The 20,378-nt window shown below is 39.7% G+C and overlaps 1 protein-coding gene, 1 long non-coding RNA gene and 1 other non-coding gene across 6 annotated transcripts in view; 2 read left to right on the top strand and 1 right to left on the bottom strand.

Moving 5' to 3' along the window:
* LOC130295874 (uncharacterized) overlaps positions 1-20,378 on the top strand; it is a 464,016-nt gene that overhangs the window by 164,575 nt on the left and 279,063 nt on the right. The window contains exons 1-3 of one of the 4 annotated variants that reach the window (XM_056547146.1): positions 2,503-2,720; positions 3,521-3,584; positions 4,369-7,158. The exons of 2 other annotated variants lie outside the window; for them this stretch is intronic. In XM_056547146.1, coding sequence (XP_056403121.1) covers positions 4,372-5,529 — 1,158 coding nt within the window. In that variant the 5' untranslated portion in view covers positions 2,503-2,720; positions 3,521-3,584; positions 4,369-4,371 and the 3' untranslated portion in view covers positions 5,530-7,158. Of the gene's footprint in view, positions 1-2,502; positions 2,721-3,520; positions 3,585-4,368; positions 7,159-20,378 lie in introns of those variants that run through there. One more of the 4 variants, XM_056547147.1, reaches the window with a different exon arrangement.
* Positions 10,169-14,512, bottom strand: LOC130295876 (uncharacterized). The gene is made up of 3 exons (XR_008849035.1): positions 14,448-14,512; positions 14,245-14,322; positions 10,169-10,348 (listed from the first exon to the last, which is right to left on the bottom strand). It is a non-coding gene; the product is annotated as an uncharacterized LOC130295876 (long non-coding RNA).
* On the top strand, positions 18,971-19,157 carry LOC130296001 (U2 spliceosomal RNA). Its single transcript, XR_008849095.1, has one exon. It is a non-coding gene; the product is annotated as a U2 spliceosomal RNA (small nuclear RNA).

Raw genomic sequence — 20,378 nt, 5'->3', positions numbered from 1 at the left:
TCTGTGAATTAAAAAGATAAATCATATTTGCCATCTTCCATATTTTCCTGCATTTCTCTCCATTAAAATTATTCACAGGGGCAATAAAACCACTTTCTTTAATATATTTTAACAGTTTTTTGCTATTAGTTATTTCATTCATACTTTTTCCGTTAAAGTTGTACAGGTTGAAAATTTTCTCTAAAATCTTGTATTGTTGGGGAAGATTAAAAGCATAAGGACAGCTTAAAACAGTTTTAAACCACCCATTCCTCCTCATAAAAAAAACCTGTATTAAAACGGATAAAATATGACCAGTAACTATCCTTAAAAAGTGTGCTAACACATACACACCCATATATATATACCCATATATATATATATATATATATATATATATATATGTGTGTGTATATATTGCTTACTGACATGATAAAAACATTCTTGAGACCAATAAACATATACTTCATTATATTCATCATCAGTAATTTTAGTAGACACATGAATAACTGTTTCTAAACAACAACTCCCATGATAAGGGTTGCCTTCTGCTGTTGCAAATCTTTAGGCTCAACATGTTTTTTAAATTACAACTCCCATCATTCCCACACAGGAAATGTGGGTTGTTTTTTATCAAAAGTTGGAGCATCCACATTAAAAAAACGTTCTCCACAGGGGTGAGTGCCATGCATGTAGTAACTTTTTTTTTAGTTTTTATTTCAGATACGTGTGAAGGGCTACAACTCTGTCTGATGGACTACGTTTATTTTGTTGTAAATTCAAAAAAATATTTTGACAGCTTGTGTGGTAGTGCTTCTTTCAATAAAATTTTTATAAAACGTGTTGTAATTTTTTATTTTTGTGTAATAAATTTACATTATAAGGCTTAGTAGTGGAAACTGTCTTGTAGACAGAATCCATTACTAAGTCAGGGCTTAGCTTTAGCGCCAAAACCAGCTAGCGCTATCCCCCCCATTATTACCCTGGTACCCACCGCCACAGGGGTGCTAGGAAGAGCCGGTACCAACAGGGCTGGAGAATCAAAAATGGCGCTACTGGGCCTAGGTGGTAACAGGCTGGCATTATTTAGGCTGGGGAGGGCCAGTAACAATGGTCCTCACCCACCCTGGTAACGTCAGGCTGTTGCTGTTTGGTTGGTATCTGGCTGAGAATGAAAATATGGTGAACTGCACACGTTTTTTTTTTTTCCCCATCTTGTTAATTATTTTTGACAAACAACGTGTGTGTCACCATTTTTTCAGTCTCTGCCAGATAGCAAACAAACAGCAAGAGCCTGACATTACCAGAGTGGACGAGGACCATTGTTACTGGCCCTCCCCAGACTAAAAAACACCAGCCTGTTAACAACTAGGCCCAGGATCACCATTTTGGACGCTCTGGGCCTGTTGGTACCGGCTCTTCCCGGTACCTCGTTTTAGGTTGTGAACTTGGTAATAATTGGAGGTTACCGCTTCCTGGTTATTTATTTTTTGGCACAAACGCTAATCCCTGCGTTTGTAATGGACTACATCTATACGATTGGTTCCACTACTAAACCCTACAATATAAATTAATTAAAAAAAAAATTATAAAATTTTAGAGAAATAAGCACTCCCCTCCATTTTATTGTTTTTATACCAAAATAAAGGAGAGCCAGCTACATAGGTAACAGAATGCAAAATTGTATTCCTCACAATTAATGAACTTGAAAATAAAACATAATAATTTAATTGTGTAACATAGTATTCAAAATATATATTAACAGGGTAGAGGTGGCGCTATATGGTGTGGTTCACATATATCAGGTATCCTGCATAGGTGGTCTCACCCTAAATATTGACACAACTGATTGAATAACTTATGAAAACTTGGCATAAATTGTATTGACTCATGCGTCCATTGTTTCTTGCCAACGGACAGGTGAAAGCAGAAAGTTGTGTTACCCTGTCATAAGCCCTCCATCATGTCCACCCATCTGGCATTAAATTTAGATTCTTGATGAATGTGAACTGTCAAAAAGAAAAGATTGGTATCAGTTCTTGCATGATTTTACCCGTTACCCGCAAATCACGCCAGAGGGAAACTTTGCAGGACATCAATTTTGAGGCAGGATGGTTGGACATCTGAGAGGGCACCTGACAGGGTAACACATCTTTATGCGTTGCCCTGTCCACTGTCTTGAAAAAATGGACACCAGATGCTATACTACTTATGATAAGTGGTCATCTGTTGTGGCGTCAATTGTGTCAATATTTATGCTTTAACCTATGTTCACTAGAGATGAGCGAACTTACAGTAAATTCGATTCGTCACGAACTTCTCGGCTCGGCAGTTGATGACTTTTCCTCAATAAATTAGTTCAGCTTTCAGGTGCTCCAGTGGGTGGAAAAGGTGGATACAGTCCTAGAAGACTCTTTCCTAGGACTGTATCCACCTTTTCCAGCCCACCGGAGCACCTGAAGGCTGAACTAATTTACGCAGGAAAAGTCATCAACTGCCGAGCCGAGAAGTTTGTGACGAATCGAATTTACTGTAAGTTCGCTCATCTCTAATGTTCACCATAAGGTGTCTATGCATTCAATTTGGAACAAGTTGTGATACATAGATCAAAACCATAATTAGGAAAATGATGTATTGGTCTGTATGTCAATGTGACATTTTCCTTTTCATTTTTCAGAAGACTCATCTACAGCTATCTTATTTGTGTTTATTGTTGACTACTCTACAGAACAGCTATACAGGTTGGCATTTAATAATACATACATAATTGTATTATGTAATATAAACTAAATGTACATAAAAAAAAATTTTTGTTATAATCAATGTCTTAGCATTACATGTAGCTGGCACGGACGTCACTGTGCCAATGTAGTCGAAATAAAACGTAAAAATGAGTTTAGTAGCTGTGCTGGAGTCCCTCTATTTTCTGCCCAATATACCCTGTCGTCACAGCCCTGCTGTATGAGTGATATTTAGTGGGGTGGGGGTGAGTGCTGAGTTATTCAGGGGCGCACTGCTTTACTTGAGTCCTCCGCTGTGGAACTCTTTTACCCTTGCAGTGCTGTTACAATATTAACCAAGTTTCAAGCGGAATGAAGGTTTGCCAGTATGTGCCTCTTGCTGGAAAATGCAGATGGTGGTGTTATTGGACTAGGTTCAGGGACCAATGCCTTGATTTGGCTGGACAGCGGTGATGTTGTGATCAGTGGAGCGTGCTCTCAGTTCTCAAGTGAGACAGTAATGGCTTCGTAATTGCGTGTACTACTATGTGTATAATATTTTGGTATTGGTGTGTGCAGTCCTAGGCTACACACATTTATGGAAGCCACATCCCCATTTTCAAAAGCGATTAGTAGGGTTAACTTGTGATAAGTTGTCATTTGTTGTGTTATAAATTTTGTCTATTTAGGCTTAGTTCACCTATGGTGTCTATGTGTTAAATTTTTTAAAAGCTGGGCAACATAGATCAAAAATCTAAGTAATAAAATGATGTTTAGTTCTGTGTGTCAATGTGACATTATCCTTTTTTGATTTTTTTCAGAAGACTCATCAACAGCTCTTTTCTTTTGCTTTATTGTCTACTACTTATCAGAGCCGCTTTTCAGGTTTGCATAAAAATTTTACATAAAGTTATGTAATACATAAATATAGTGTGTGTGATTTTAGAACAACTTGTCCTGATGTGAAGCTGAAGAGTGTCCCATGGCAACCGTTCAGATCGCTTCTTTCATCAAAAAAGCTATATGATTGTTTGCTTTGGGCAACCCAACAACCTTTAGATACATAAATGTATTTCCTCTTCATGCCACACAGAGGTAATAAAGGGGCAATGAAATAGTAGGGTGAAAATTAGTAGTAGACATAGTGGCGGATCAAGGTGAAATAATATGGCACAGTGGTTAAAATCATATGGGGGGGTGGTTTTAGTAGATTACTAAAAGGCTCTCAGATATTCTACTGTATTTAAGGGTTTTATAGTTAATTACAATCTTCATTTAGTACATGACACTACTCTATAATTTATAAAGATTTTTTTTAGCCTCTATTCACAATAGGGAACATCTTCCACTAATGGACACTATTTTATTCCACGTGATTCTGCACCATTCTTAGATTATAGTGGATACTATCTTATGCCTCAGTTCAATAATGTAATGCTCCCGCACTAAAATTATTTAGAAAGCTTTGTAAAATTTTGGAAGGAGTTACATTACTGTACTAGTGAACTAACATATTAATCTTGTATTTATTATTTGAATGGTGCTTTTTCAATAAATATTATTTTTCAAATGTTCTCCTAGAAAATAGAAACATAATGTAATTTTAATATTTTTATATAGACATATTTAGTATTTATTTTAAAATCCATTATTCCATTTTCTTCTTTAGAAAATGCCGGGCTGCATTGTCAACGGTTGCAAGTCAAGGAGCGTAAAAGGCGACCATAATATCATCATGCATTCCTTCCCAAGAGAGAGGGATCGTATCATGGCATGGCTATTGGCTACAGATCAAGAGTTTCCCAAAATTGATGAACTGGTTGACCACATTCATCTCTCTAAAACGAACAATTATCGGCTCTGCTCAGCCCATTTTAAAACTACTGACTATACCTTTAATCCAAATACAGGAAAACAGAGGCTCACCCCCTTTGCCGTTCCTAGTATTTTCCCTACACGGGATATACAAGTTCAAGCTGCCGAGGCAGTTGAGGCTGAAATCCTGAATCCTCAAAAGAGGAAAAGATTGGATGAAGACGTAGCTTCAACCAATGGTTTAAAGCCAGGGGAAATGTGCCCAACCTGCCGAAATATTGTACCTCATGTTAACCCAACTGAAACGGAGCCACAAGCCTCAGAGATAACGAAAAAGGAAGCAGCAACTATATTTGACAGGAATTGGGGAACCGGAAATCAGTGTATACAAGTAAAACCTACAACTTTCTCTATAAAAATACAATGCAGAAGACTGGTTAGAAAAAAAATCTTGACAAAAAAAAAATCAAGACAAAGCTTGGTATTTGGAAACCTGCCTTCGGAGCCATTGCAAGGTGCCAGTGTAATATTTTCGACTCCGAAAAAAAATATAGGACCAACTGGATCAGCAACTCTTAACAGTGTACCTGAGTTTCAAGAAAGTTGTAGAGCTAGACACGAACTACTACCTGCCACGCTTTTATCCGAATTGACAATTTCACCTATACAACCTACTGAAGACCCTGAAGTCACTGTTATTGTGGAGGAATCTACTCTGCATGCCCCTATATCTGTTTTAGAAGTAGATAAAAGTTTATCAACAATCACAACTCCAGTCTCAACAAATGAAAGTAGTTCAAGTGATGATGAGGGAGACTCAGTTCATTCAGATGATGAAGACTACGAAGAAGAGGACAGTCAGCATGTGCTGAGTGAAAAATTTGTAAATGTAAATGTACCACATCATGAAGAAAGAAAATTCATAGTTTATGAAAGCTGTTTGGACACATTACTATACAAGATGCCTTGTACCTCTAATCCACCCTGCAACAAAAAAAATACTAAGAGTGTATAAAAAAACAAAGGGATCATATATTTCAGTCTTTGCTGAATGCGAGGCCAAACATTTAAAATGCATATGGCAGAGCCAGCCCCGATTGGGAAAGAAACCATTTGGAAATTTACAGTTAGCTACTGCTATCATTACTAGTGGAAACACTTACATCAAAATCCAACAGTTCCTAAAAATATTTAATATTTTGGGAATTAGCCAGGCTACTTACTACCGTATCCAAAAAATATATATATTTCCTGCAATTGAAAATTCTTGGACAATTAATCAAAAATTAGAAATGGAAAAAATATCACAACATGCAGTATGTGTTGCTGGAGATGGACAATGTGATTCACCCGGGCACAGTGCAAAATATTGCATATACACATTGATGGATGTAGAAACTAACAAAATATTGAATTTCAACATTCAACAAATCGGTATTGGTTTATCCTCTGTTGCCCTTGAAAAAATAGCGTGCAAGAATGCCTTGGAATTTCTACTGCAAAATAAAGTGGACATAGACATCATTTGCACTGACCGGCACGTATCCATCAGAAAAATGCTGCATGAGGAATATAAAACAATTGCTCACCAGTTTGATGTCTGGCACTTAGCTAAATCTATTGGAAAAAAGCTACTTGCCGTCAGCAAAAAAAAAACTGCCAAGATTTAGCAGAATGGATAGGACCAATTAAAAATCATTTATGGTAGAGTTCTAATACTTGTGAATGCAATCCAGATGAACTTGTAAACAGATGGAACTCTGTCTTGTACCATGTCACCAACGTTCATTTTTGGAAGGATGATAATGGTCAGGAATCATCTTGTCATCATGACCAACTCCCTGAGGACATTCAGTCCACCCGAAAATGGTTAAAAAAACAAAGTGCCTGTTATGTTAAACTTGGAAAAATTGTCATGGATACAAGACTACAAAAAGACCTTAGACATCTTAGCAACTTTTGTCACACTGGAGATCTGGAAGTGTTTCATAGTTCACTAACAAAATACAGGCCTAAAAGACTTCATTTTAGTACAGACGGGGTGTATGCTCGAACACAGCTTGCTGCTCTTGACCATAATTATAATGTGAATAGAGTGCAAGCAGTTGTTACAAGAGAGACTGAAACTAGCGGACCTTTAGGCACACCGAGGTACAATCTTGCCTATTCAAAAGCCCGGAAAGAGTGGTTTGTACGATCAGTGTATGAGCCAACCACTCAGGAATTCGTCTCGAAAATCATGCAGGATGTAATGGGACTTGCCGATGGAAACATTTCCATAGACTGGACCTCTCGCCGGTCAACAATGCCTTCTAATATAGCACCAATTGAAAAACCAGACAAACAATCAATGGTTGAAAAACACCACTCAAGATTTTAATTTTTTACTTGTTTGTTATGTGCTATATACTTGTTTATGTGCTATATTGTTTAACATGCATATTCATGTATATTTTCATGAGTAAAAAATCCTTTTTTTTTATTAATGGTTTATTATTATAGTGTTGTTTATTTAAAAATATTATTACTACTTGTTTTTGTGAAATGTTTTCATTACAGAAAATAAATTTTAATCATCAATTGTTAAAAAAAAACGTAAATCAAAAATATTCAGTTTCTAAGGAATTAATATTTTTTTTATATGCCATATAAGACTACCTTTAAACAAGGTAAAATTTTATAGAAAACCGGGGGTTATCTCATACGCCAGGTGCTGCAGCTGGCCGAGATACAAGGAGTATGGATTATCTATTTTTCAGTTGGTATGTATTTAAAATTTCTGCTTTATATAGCAACTGACAAATAATATCTTCTCTACTTTGAATTGTTGCCATCTTGACTATTTATTCCACACACAATTCTTCACTGTTAAACATGCAAAACAAACACATTAGGATCCGCAATTATTTTACGTGGGCAACAGAGGGGTGTAGATGAGTGTACATGGGTAACAGAGGGGTGTACATGGGTGACAGAGGGGTGTAGAGGAGTGTATATGGTTTATAGAGGGGTGTAGAGGAGTGTACATGGTTTATAGAGGGGTGTAGAGGAGTGTACATGGTTTATAGAGGGGTGTAGAGGAGTGTACATGGTTTATAGAGGGGTGTAGAGGAGTGTACATGGGTAACAGAGGGGTGTAATTGGGTAACAGGGGTGTAGAGGAGTGTACATGGGTGACAGATGTAAATAGGGGGTAGACATGATTGACAGGGAGGGGGAACATGTGTGACAGTGAGGACAGGAGGATGAACATGGTGACACGGGTGTGGACGGGGGGGGGGGGGGGTTGACAGTTGGGGTGGGTAGAGGGTGGACCTGGGTGACACCGCAGTGACGGTGGCACCGCAGGTATTACAGCTTCTTCACCATGGCTCCATTTTTGCCTCACTGGGCCGCAAGGTGGAGTGGGACACTGTGCGCAGTTCGCACGCAGGCTTCCCTTCCACCCTGCGCCGTCAGTCATCAGCGAGCATGCCAGGGCTGGAAATTAAAAAATCTACGGAAAAATAAACTCCAACAATGGGAAGTGTCAAATGGAATAGCAGTGTGCCGAGGGACCACGTTTGGGAAATGACTGGTGTAGACAGATTAAAATAGACAAAATAAAATAACCACCATAAAAATTTAAATAACTAATTAATATAATATAAATAACAAGATAAATAAACATAAAAAAATTGTAAACAATAAAAGTGCAATGTAAAACTGTAGTAACATGAAAAGTGCAGAAAGTAAGTGTCATAGTGAATCAAACATCAGCAGCCATGTCACTTGCTGGGTATTCATCAGGCCAGTGGAATCCAATATATTGCCCGTCAGGATCTGGAAATTCAGACCTAATAAAATTGACGACACATGATGGTATTGGCTTTCGTCGTTTAGGCCCAAGGATTCCATGCGCAAAACAAGAGTAGGATCTATAAGCGGACTTGCGAATAACCCTACAAATAAAATAAGATTAAAATAGTGTAAAAATTATGAATAATTTACAGATATGTGGATTTAGATTCAAATTTCACAATCGTGGGGGAAGACTTATAAAGACCTACATCATGTTGTTACACTTACATGAGTTCATAAGGCTGTGGTGGAGCTAAAACCATGTGCTACCGTATCCCTGTCGTATGGTAAATCATTTCAATGAGCCGACCGGAGTGATCCTCAGTGAGGTTGGCTCATTTTTGTCCCGTATGCACTTTCAACCGTACCTAAAAAGGTGAAGTAAAACCATGGTCGACTATGGCTTTAAGTCTGTGGAAAAAGCGCATACAGGGCAAAAATGAGCCAACCATAATCGGCATTTCACTCCGGTCGGCTCATAGAAAGGAATTAACATATGGTTGCATATGGCAGGGATACGTGATCCCCCGGTTTTATCTCCCCCAGCCGTATACGCTAAAGTTTGTGTAAATGTACTTTGAGATTGGTAAATTATTTGCACACAAAAAAATAAATAAAAAATAAAATGAATTGTAATAGCAACTGCAATTATGTTCATGTAAACACAGAGAAATGCTGATATGCACATTTTTAATTTTTCAAGTTTTATGAAAAGGTCAAAAAAGAGAGTAATATTTAAAAACATAAAAAAAAATGTTTCTAAAAAAGATATAAAAATTAATATACAATACAATATTATTACCTATTGCGATTTTTTAACAATTCTTTGGCACTTATCCATCCACTGAACTTTTTTCTTTAAATCTCAAGTTGACTAACTCCTCGTGTTGTAGAATACAAGTTAGTCCTTTATCAAAGTGGGGATTAAGAATATCCTCCTCCTGGCAGCAGATGCTCTCATTTCTTGTTGGCATAATTTTGCAATTTTGGCACTTGCACCAATGTGTATTCCCAATTCTTGGATCATTATAGTTCAATGTGGTTCAATGTGGATAAATGTAAAGTTATGCATCTGGGTACTAATAACCTGCATGCGTCGTATGTCTTAGGGGGGATTAAACTGGCAGAGTCACTGGTAGAGAAGGATCTGGGTGTACTTGTAGATCACAGACTACAGAATAGCATGCAATGTCAGGCTGCTGCTTCCAAAGCCGGCAGGATATTGTCATGTATCAAAAGAGGCATGGACTCAAGGGACAGGGACATAATACTCCCCCTTTATAAAGCATTGGTACGGCCTCACCTGGAATATGCTGTTCAGTTTTGGGCACCTGTCCATAAAAGGGACACTGCGGAGTTGGAAAGGGTGCAGAGACGCGTGACTAAACTAATATGGGGCATGGATCATCTTAGCTATGAGGAGCGATTAAAGGAGTTACAATTGTTTAGTCTTGAGAAGAGACGTTTAAGGGGGGATATGATAAACATATATAAGTATATTAATGGCCCATACAAAAAATATGGAGAAAAACTCTTCCAGGTTAAACCCCCCCAAAGGACGAGGGGGCACTCCCTCCGTCTGGAGAAGAAAAAGTTTAGTCTCAAGGGGCGACACGCCTTCTTTACCGTGAGGACTGTGAATTTATGGAACGGTCTACCTCAGGAACTGGTCACAGCAGGAACAATTAACAGCTTTAAAACAGGATTAGATACATTCATGGAACAAAATAACATTAATGCTTATGAAGAAATATAAAATCCCATCCCTTCCCCAATATCGCGCCACACCCCTACCCCTTAATTCCCTGGTTGAACTTGATGGACATATGTCTTTTTTCGACCGTACTAACTATGTAACTATGCAACTATGTAACTATGTCACCTGGGATGTCATTGATGCTTGGCCACTCTGGATCGTTTTGGAAAGAGTGCTCATGTAGCTCGCCATGTAGTTCTGCCTTTTTTCTTAGTCTTTCCAGAAGAGCTTTTCGTTTCTAAAAATGAATACAAAAAGATAAAGAATTGTATACAATAAAAAAATGTAATCCTCTTGAACAATATATTAAATGGACATAGGGGTGTCACAAAAAATTTTGGGGACCACTTACAGTAGCCCTATGGGGGACTGTTTTATCCAAACCCACCAGTTCCTGCTAAAATGTTTGTCCAATGCATCAAGCTACAGACAAAATAGGAAAGTACAGAAATTTTGGAATAAATTAACCCATTAAACATTATCATTTTGGTGAGTCAGAATACCATTGGAGGCTGAGTATGAAGTCAGCCTCCATGGTCTATTGTTGGTGTATTGGAATGAATGGGCTAGATCTATAACATTGAGATTTTTTGCCCATTGAATTCAATGGCCCATTGTGGTCTATGGAGATCCTGTGTCAAATGAAGTAGGAAACTAAACAGCAGGGTACTGGTAGTAATATGTATGGGAGACCCTGGTGTGGGTTCAATTCCTGGGTTCAGCTCAAGTTGTGTGATTATTCTTTAATTAGGTTTGACAGATATAGGTCAATTGATACTTTGAACCGTGGAAACTAGGTTGATTGGATACCATAAATGGGCAACTAGGTTAATTGAAAAAGGAGGTAATGTGTTGTATTCAATTGACCTAGTTCACAAAAGTTCAAACTAATATGAGTATAATCACAGAACTCTATTCGGGAGATTCATCAAAACCAGTGTAGAGGAAGAGTTGTGCAGTTGCCCATAGCAACCAATTGAATTGCTTCTTTCATTTTTTAAAAGGCCTCTGAAAAATGAAAGAAGCAATCTGATTGGTTGCAATGGGCAACTCAGAAACTTTTCCTCTGGACAGGTTTTGATAAATCTCCCTCTATATCAACAGAGGAATTGAACCCACACCAGGGTCTCCCACACACATTACTAACAAGACACTGCTGTTCAGCTTTCTTACAAGTTTACCACAATATCGCCATAGACCACAATGGGCCCTTGGCTTTAAAAAGACAAAAAATCACTATGTTATAGATTTATTTATTTTATTTATTTATTTATTTATTTATTTATATAGCGCATACAGATTCCACAGCGCTTACAATTATGGGGTACAAACAAAGACAAGTATCAGACATAAAATTACACAATAACTATTCAAACAAGAGGTGTGGGGATATATTGAGGATATGTTGGGGATATGTTGAGGATATGTTGAGGCCAATTAGAGACTACTGTAGGCCTGTCTGAAGAGATGTGTTTTTAGGCCACGTTTGAAACTATGGATGTTGTTGTTGAGTCTGAGGGATTTAGGGATAGCATTCAAGAGAACCGGTGCAGCACGAGTGAAGTCTTGTAGACGGGAGTGAGAAGTTCGGATTATAGAAGATGTTAGTGTGAGATCATTAGCAGATCGGAGAGAAAGTGTAGGATGGTAGACGGAGATGAGAGAGGAGATGTAGGGAGGTGCAGCATTGTGGAGAGCTTTGTGTGTGAGACTGAGGATTTTGTACTGTATTCTGGACTGAATTGTTAACCAGTGTAGTGACTGGCACAGGGAGGAGTCGTCGGTGTAGCGGCTGGAGAGGAGATGAGTCTGGCTGCGGCATTAAGGATGGACTGAAGAGGAGAGAGTTTGGAGAAAGGAAGGCCTATTAGTAAAGAGTTACAGTAGTCGAGACGGGAGTGAATCAAAGCAATAATGAGAGTTTTAGCAGTTTCAGTAATCAGAAACGGGCGGATTCTGGAAATGTTTTTTAGATGCAGGTGACAAGAACGTGAAAGAGACTGAATATGGGGAGTGAAAGACAGATCAGAGTCAAGTATAACTCCAAGACAGCGAGCCTGCTGCCCGGGAGTTATGGTAGTACCACATACAGAGATGGAAATGTCAGGGTTAGGTACAGTATCAGTTGATGGAGAAAAGACAAGAAGTTCTGTTTTAGAAAGATTTAGTTTCAGATATAAAGAGGACATGATGTCTGAGACGGCAGAGAGACAGTCACTGGTATTCTGTAGGAGTGCAGGGGTGATGTTGGAGGAGGAGGTATAAAGTTGGGTGTCATCAGCGTAGAGGTGGTACTGGAAACCAAATCCACTGATTGTTTTTCCAATCGGGGATGTGTAGAGTGAAAAGAGTAGAGGACTTAGGACCGATCCCTGGGGAACCCCGACAGCAAGGGGAAGAGGAGAAGAAGTAGAGCCAGAAAATGAGACGCTAAAGAAGCGGCCAGAGAGATAGGAGGAAAACCAGGCGAGAGCAGAGTCCTTGAGACCGATGGAGCGGAGACTACTGAGGAGGAGTTGATGATTCACAGTGTCAAAAGCCGCAGAAAGGTCCAAGAGAATCAGTAAAGAGAAATTGCCATTTGATTTGGCCATCAGAAGATCGTCAGTGACTTTGGTTAGGGCCGTTTCTGTGAATGGAGTGAATGGAGCGGAAACCAGACTGTAAGGGGTCAAGGAGAGAGTTCTCGGAGAGATAGCGGATAAGGCGGGAGTAGACCAAGCATTCCAGGAGTTTGGAGATAAAGGGGAGATTTGAGACGGGTCGATAGTTGGCTGCACAGGAAGGGTCCAGAGATGTTTTTTTCAATAGTGGGGTTATGATAGAGTGTTTGAAGAGGAGGGAAAGACCCCAGAAGAGAGGGAGAGGTTAAAGATTTTAGTTAGGTGACAGCTGATAGCAGGAGAGAGAGACTGGATGAGGTGTAAAGGCATGGGGTCACTAGAGCAGGTAGTGGGGCGGGCGGAGGAGAGGAGCTTGGAAACCTCATCCTCCATTACAGGCTCAAAAACTGAGAGTGATGAAGAGGAGACGTGGCTGGGAATTGGATCAGAACTTTTAGGGGACTGGGAGAGGATTTCATCACGAATTTCATCGATTTTAGTTTTGAAGTATTTGGCCAGGTCTTCAGCACAGAGATCAGTGATTGGGGTCTATACTTTAGGCCAAAGGAGAGAGTTGAACGTGTCTAAAAGGTGTTTTGGGTTGTTAGACAGAGAGGAGATGAGGGAGGTAAAATATGTTTGTTTGGCGAGGTGAAGAGCTGAGTAATAGGATTTAAGCATGATTTTATAGTGCAGATAGTCTGAAGAAGTCTTAGTTTTCCTCCAGAGACGTTCAGCACACCTAGAGCATCGCCTGAGAAAGCGGGTTGTTAGCGTGTGCCAGGGTTGCTGCCGTCTGTGTTGGGAGATTCGTGTTTTAGAGGGTGCCATTTGATCCAGGGTAGACTTTAGGGTGTCATGGTAATGTTTGGCTGCTAGATTAGGGCAGGAGAAAGAAGAGATTGGTGATAGTGAAGATTGTAGAAGATAGATGTAGCCAAGTGGTCTTCAAACTGTGGCCCTCCAGATGTTGCAAAACTAAAAACCCCAGCATGCCTGGACTGGGAGTGAGTTGTAGTTTTGCGACATCTGGAGGGCCACTGTTTGAACAACACTGATCTAGCCCATTCATTCCTATACACCAACAAATTAACCCATTAAACATTTGAGGTTTGTTTAGTCAAAATACCATTGGAGGCTGAGTATGAAGTCAGCCTTCAGGGTTTATTGTTGGTGTATAGGAATGAATGGGCTAGATCTATAATATTGAGATTTTTTGCCCATTGAATTCAATGGCCCATTGTGGTCTATGGAGATCCTGTGTCAAATGAAGTAGGAAGCTAAACAGCAGGGTACTGGAAGTCAGCCTCCAGGGTCTATTTTTGGTGGATAGGAATGAATGGGCTAGATCTAAAACATTATTTTATTTTATTTTTTTTATTTTGCCCATTGTGGTCTATGGAGATCTTTTGTCAAACGGGGTAGAAAGCTAAACATCAGGGCGCTGTTAGTAATGTGTAGGTTAGACCCTGGTGTGGGTTCAATTACAGTGTTTAAATGATCTTCAAGTGTAGCTTGTTGATATGCTTACCGGCGTTATTTCATGTATTGTTGCAGCTGTTTCCTCCTCACTGTCACTTTACGTCTCCTGTTGAATACTATAATCTTCCTATTTAAAAAAAAAAAAAAAAGTGAATTAATATAATAATAAGTATTAAAAAAAAATTATATATATATATATATATATATATATATATATATATATATAAATAAATAATAAAGAATATTAATTACCTCATCAGAAGATTCTTCAGGATTATATTCTTCATTCCTTTCCTCCTCTGCAGCATATGAATATCCAGTTGCCTTTAGTAAATAGATTAATAGAGTATGTAATAGCCTAAAGCAAAATTCTCCATTACTTGGTTTTGGTCTTGTTGAGATAACATGTTAGTGGCTATCATCCTTTTTCAGTACAATAATCAATTATACAAGGTTTAATAATACTCTGGACATTGTATTTATAGCGACAGCAAGCTAGGGCTGCTCAATATCATATTTTGAGCCTGTATGCTATGCACGCTCAGCTAAGCAAACTCATTATCATGTATTGAGTGTGCATGCTATGCACACTCAGCTATGCAGGCTCATTATCATGTACTGACTGTGCAGGCTATGCACGCTCAACATCAGATCAGATAAGCACGCTAATTATTATGTATTGAGTGTGCATGCTATGCACTCTCATTATGATGTATTGAGCCTGCATGCTATGCACGCTCATATATTAACGTTCATTATTATGTATTGAGTATGCATCCTATGGATGCTCAATGTAATATATTGAACATGCATGCTACACACTTTCATTATGATGTATTGAGCCTGCATGCTATGCATGCTCATTATCATGTATTGAGTGTTTATGCCATGCACGCTCAATATCATGTATTGAGTGTGCATGCTATGCACGCTCAATATCATGTATTGACTGTGGATGCTATGCATGCTCAATAACATGTATTGAGCATGCATGCTATGCACGCTCATATATTCACATTCATTATCATGTATTGAGTGTGTATGCTATGCATGCTCAATATCATGTATTGACTGTGCATGCTATGCACGCTCATATATTCATGTTCATTATTATATATTGAGCATCCATGCTATGCACTCTCATTATGATGTATTGAGCCTGTATGCTATGCATGCTCAATATCATTTTTGAGTGTGTATGCTATGCATGCTCAATATCATTTATTGAAAATGTATGCTATGCATGCTCATTATCATGTATTGATTGTGTATGCTTTGCATGCTCAATATCATGTATTGAACATGCAGGCTATGCACGCTCAAAATATTCACGTTAATTATGTATTGAGTGTGCATGCTATGCATGCAAAATATCATTAATTGAGCATGCATGCTACACACTTTCATTACGATGTATTGAGCCTGCATGCTATGCATGCTCATTATCATGTATTGAGTGTTTATGCCATGCACGCTCAATATCATGTATTGATTGTGCATGCTATGCATGCTCAATATCATGTATTGACTGTGGATGCTATGCACGCTCATATATTCATGTTCATTATTATATATTGAGCATCCATGCTATGCACTCTCATTATGATGTATTGAGCCTGTATGCTATGCATGCTCAATATCATTTTTGAGTGTGTATGCTATGCATGCTCAATATCATTTATTGAAAATGTATGCTATGCATGCTCATTATCATGTATTGATTGTGTATGCTTTGCATGCTCAATATCATGTATTGAAAATGCAGGCTGTGCACGCTCAAAATATTCACGTTAATTATGTATTGAGTGTGCATGCAAAATATCATTTATTGAGCATGCATGCTACACACTTTCATTACGATGTATTGAGCCTGCATGCTATGCATGCTCATTATCATGTATTGAGTGTTTATGCCATGCACGCTCAATATCATGTATTGATTGTGCATGCTATGCATGCTCAATATCATGTATTGACTGTGGATGCTATGCATGCTCAATAACATGTATTGAGCATGCATGCTATGCACGCTCATATATTCACGTTCATTATCATGTATTGAGTGTGTATGCTATGCATGCTCAATATAATGTATTGAGCATGCAGGCTATGCACACTCATATATTAATGTTCATTATTATGTATTGAGTATGCATCCTATGGATGCTCAATGTATGCTACACATACATGCTACACACTTTCATTACAATGTATTGAGCCTGCATGCTATGCACGCTCATTATCATGTATTGAGTGTGTATGCTATGCATGCTCAATATCATATACTTATTGTGCATGCTATGCATGCTCAATATCATGTATTGAACATGCAGGCTATGTACGCTCAAAATATTCATGTTTATTATTATGTATTGAGTGTGCATGCTATGGATGCTCAATATCAAGTATTGAGCATGCATGCTATGCACTCTCATTATCATGTTTTGAGCCTGCATGCTATGCACGCTCATTATCATATATTGAGTGTGGATGGTATGCACGGTAAATTTCTGATTTTGGACTGATTTGGGACTTTGGATCACTATCTATATTGTAGTGCTGCGGTTTTATTGAGTAACACCGGATCACTCCAGTATAGATGGTGAGCAAAAAAAGCACATTTATTCCATTGGGGGGAGGTTATGGTGTTATGTGCAATACAGTCTAGATGGTGATATAAATTGTGAATTCATTCCATCAATAAATATGCACAATTTTTGAATGGAATAAAATCTTTTTTTTTAATCACCACCTATCCTGAATTGCTGCGGTGTTCCTAATGCAATAAAATATGCAATCAGTGAGCACATGTACACGATAAAACCGCAGCAATGCAGTATAGGTCAGTGGTCCCCAAACTGTGGCCCTCCAGATGTTGCAAAACTACAATTCCCAGCATGCCTGGACAGCCGTTGGCTGTCCAGGCATGCTGGGAGTTGTAGTTTTGCAACATCTGGAGGGCCACAGTTTGGGGACCACTGGTATAGATGGTGAAAAAAAAAGAGATTTTATTCCATTACAAAAATGATGCATCATTTTTGAATGGGATAAAATCATTATTATTGACACCATTTATAATGCACTGCTGGCTGCAGCCATTCATTTGGGAGTGCAGCTTTATATGAAAAAATAAATAAATAAATTCACAAAGCTGCAATCCCCAATGAATGGCTGCAGCCAGCAGTGCATTATAAATGGTGTCAATAATGGAGATTTTATCCCATTCAAAAATTATGCATCATTTTTGATTGGGATAAAATCACTATTATTCACACCATTTATAATGCACTGCGGTCTGCAGTCATTCATTGGGGATTGCAGCTTTGTGAAATTTTATTTTTATTGTTTTGGGCATATAATCAATTGTACTACCCACTATTTTGATATTATAAATTCCCTTAGGGCACAGTACAGCAGCTCCGTTCTCAGACTCTCCTCCTCTCTGATTGGTACGTGCAAAACCAAACAGAAAGGAGGAGACTCAGAGGCTGCCGTCCCTCCCAGCCTGTATGCGCGCCTGTATGCGCGCCTGTATGCGCGCTCCCGACATTGAGCGCAGAATACAGCAAGATGGGCGGAAGTGGTGGCCGGCGAGGCTTCAGATGACGTCACGCCGGCCCGCCCGCCGACTTCCTGCAATCGTGAGACTGCTCAACTCTGAGCTACCGAAGAGGAGTGGAAAAAGGTATTGTTCTAATGTTTTAAGAGGATAAAAAAAACAGGGATAGATGTAGACAGTGTGAGGGAAAGATGGGGAGGGGGAATATGGACATTTTAGTTGAGGATAGCTACTCTTTAAGAGCACATACCTCAGCTCTTCAATAAAATAATTTTTTTTATATATCTATATATATATATATATATATATATATATATATATATATATATACCATATTTATCGGCGTATAACACGCACTTTTTAGGCTAAAATTTTTAGCCTAAAGTCTATGTGCGTGTTATACGCCGATACACCCCCAGGAAAGGCAGGGGGAGAGAGGCCGTCGCTGCCCGCTTCTCTCCCCCTGCCTTTCCTGGGGTCTAGAGCCCTGCTGCCGGCCCTTCTCACCCCCTGGCTATCGGCGCCGCTGCCCGTTCTGTCCCCCTGACTATCGGTGCCGGCGCCGATAGCCAGGGGGAGAGAAGCGGCGCCGACAGCCAGGGGGAGAGAAGGGGCAGCGGCACCCATTGCCGGCGCCGCTGCCCCGTTGCCTCCCCCCATCCCCGGTGGCATAATTACCTGTTGCTATGCGCTGCACGGCGCGGCGCACTGACGTCATGCGCCGCGCTGTGCATAGCAACGACGCAGGGGACGCGCGCCGGAGGCCTGCAGCAGCGCGGACCCGACCCAGGTAATTATGCCACCGGGGATGGGGGGAGGCAATGGGGCAGCGGCGCCGGCAATGGGTGCCGCTGCCCCTTCTCTCCCCCTGGCTGTCGGCGCCGATAACCAGGGGGTGAGAAGGGCCGGCAGCAGCGCTCTAGACCCCAGGAAAGGCAGGGGGAGAGAAGCGGGCAGCGACGGCCTCTCTCCCCCTGCCTTTCCTGGGGGTTTATCGGGGTATACACGCGCACACACGCACCCTCATTTTACCATGGATATTTGGGTAAAAAACTTTTTTTACCCAAATATCCTTGGTAAAATGAGGGTGCATGTTATAGGCAGGTGCGTGGTATACCCCGATAAATACGGTATATATATATAGATAGATAGATAGATAGATAGATAAAAAAAAGTCAGTTCTGTTATGGTGAATATATTTATTGTGTGATTGACAATTGATTGGTAATAAAGGTTTTTTCAATCAAAAATCTGTTCTTATCAGTTTAATATCTGATACGTCCCCTATCTGGGGACCATAAATTAAATGGATTTTTGAGAATGGGAGCCGATTTGGAAACTTGCTTCCGTCGCCCAATGCATTGACCCGATATGGCAGTATCTTCGGGTACAGTGCACCACCCCATTCCAGTGTTAAAAAAGACAGATTCTTATTTAATCCTCTGTGGGTGCTGCTGCAGCTGTTGCCTGCCTTGTCATGTCAGTCAGACTGGCTGCAGAAGGTGCCGCTGCTGTCCAGACCCAGTACTGCTGAATGGCCTCCTTAATTGGATAAGCTCATCGTATCCTCACAAAAAAAAAAAGAGTTCCACAATTAGAGACCACAATAATGAGTTGCACTGACTGGTTTATGAACGTCTATCCATTTGGCGTTTTACTGACCATGTTTGCACACTGATTGATGTCATAAAAACTAAAAAAATAATAATAATACTAATCTAGCACACCTGTGCAGGTTTGACATGACATGATACGTAGCTGTCTTGCAGGTGGTGCTGAATCCTGTTAAATGATGTGAGGGTCTCATGGTTATTCACAAGGGTGCGTCATTGCTGTTGCTTGACCATGCATTGGTTCTGTGGTCAGTGAATGATAAAAACAAAATTTGCCATCCATTGATTGATGGGAAATCAGCCATGAGGCATTTGTTTTTAGAAACTGCTGCTCACAACCAATGTTGCAATGGAGTGTCTCCATCTGCTGGTGGTATTGGATAAGCATTAGTGCTATGATGGGGTCTGAAGAAGAAGAAGAAGATGGAAAAAAATTAATTAAAAAAAGAAAGAAAGAGAGAGAGACTGACTGAGTGAGTGGGTAAGAGAGAGAGTGAGTGAGTGCTTGAGTGAATAATTGAGTGAGTGAGAGAGAGAACAAATGAATTAAAGTGAGTGAGTGAGTGAGAATGAATGAATGAAAGTCTGAATGACAGAAAGAAAAAAGTATGAAGAAAGAAGTATGAAGAAAATAAAATGTATATGGAGTTGCAAACATGAGTGCAATCTACAAAGCTGTTGAGGCTGGTCCTCATGGGAGGATTGTTGCACCCAGGACCTTTAGTTCTATTAAATGTCATTCAATGCCACTGCCAGGTGTAAACAGCAGAAGAACCAGAAGCACCAACAGCACGACCATGGGTTGTCAGATTACCCTGATTCAGAAAAGAGTCCAAAAGGATGCAGGTGAATACTGTTTATTTTCAGTTTCTCGTAACAGTTGGTTTGATTCCTTGTCCGGACAGCCAGGGAGGTGGCTGCAGGCAACAAAGGTAGGCGTGTTATTTTCATATGCAGATCTTAACCCCTTAAGGATGGAGGGCGTGCCCATACGCCCCCGTTTCAAAGTCC

Source organism: Hyla sarda, chromosome 11, assembly GCF_029499605.1.
Source record: "Hyla sarda isolate aHylSar1 chromosome 11, aHylSar1.hap1, whole genome shotgun sequence".
Classification (NCBI taxonomy): Eukaryota; Metazoa; Chordata; class Amphibia; order Anura; family Hylidae; genus Hyla; species Hyla sarda.
This window is presented reverse-complemented; position numbering and strand designations above follow the sequence as displayed.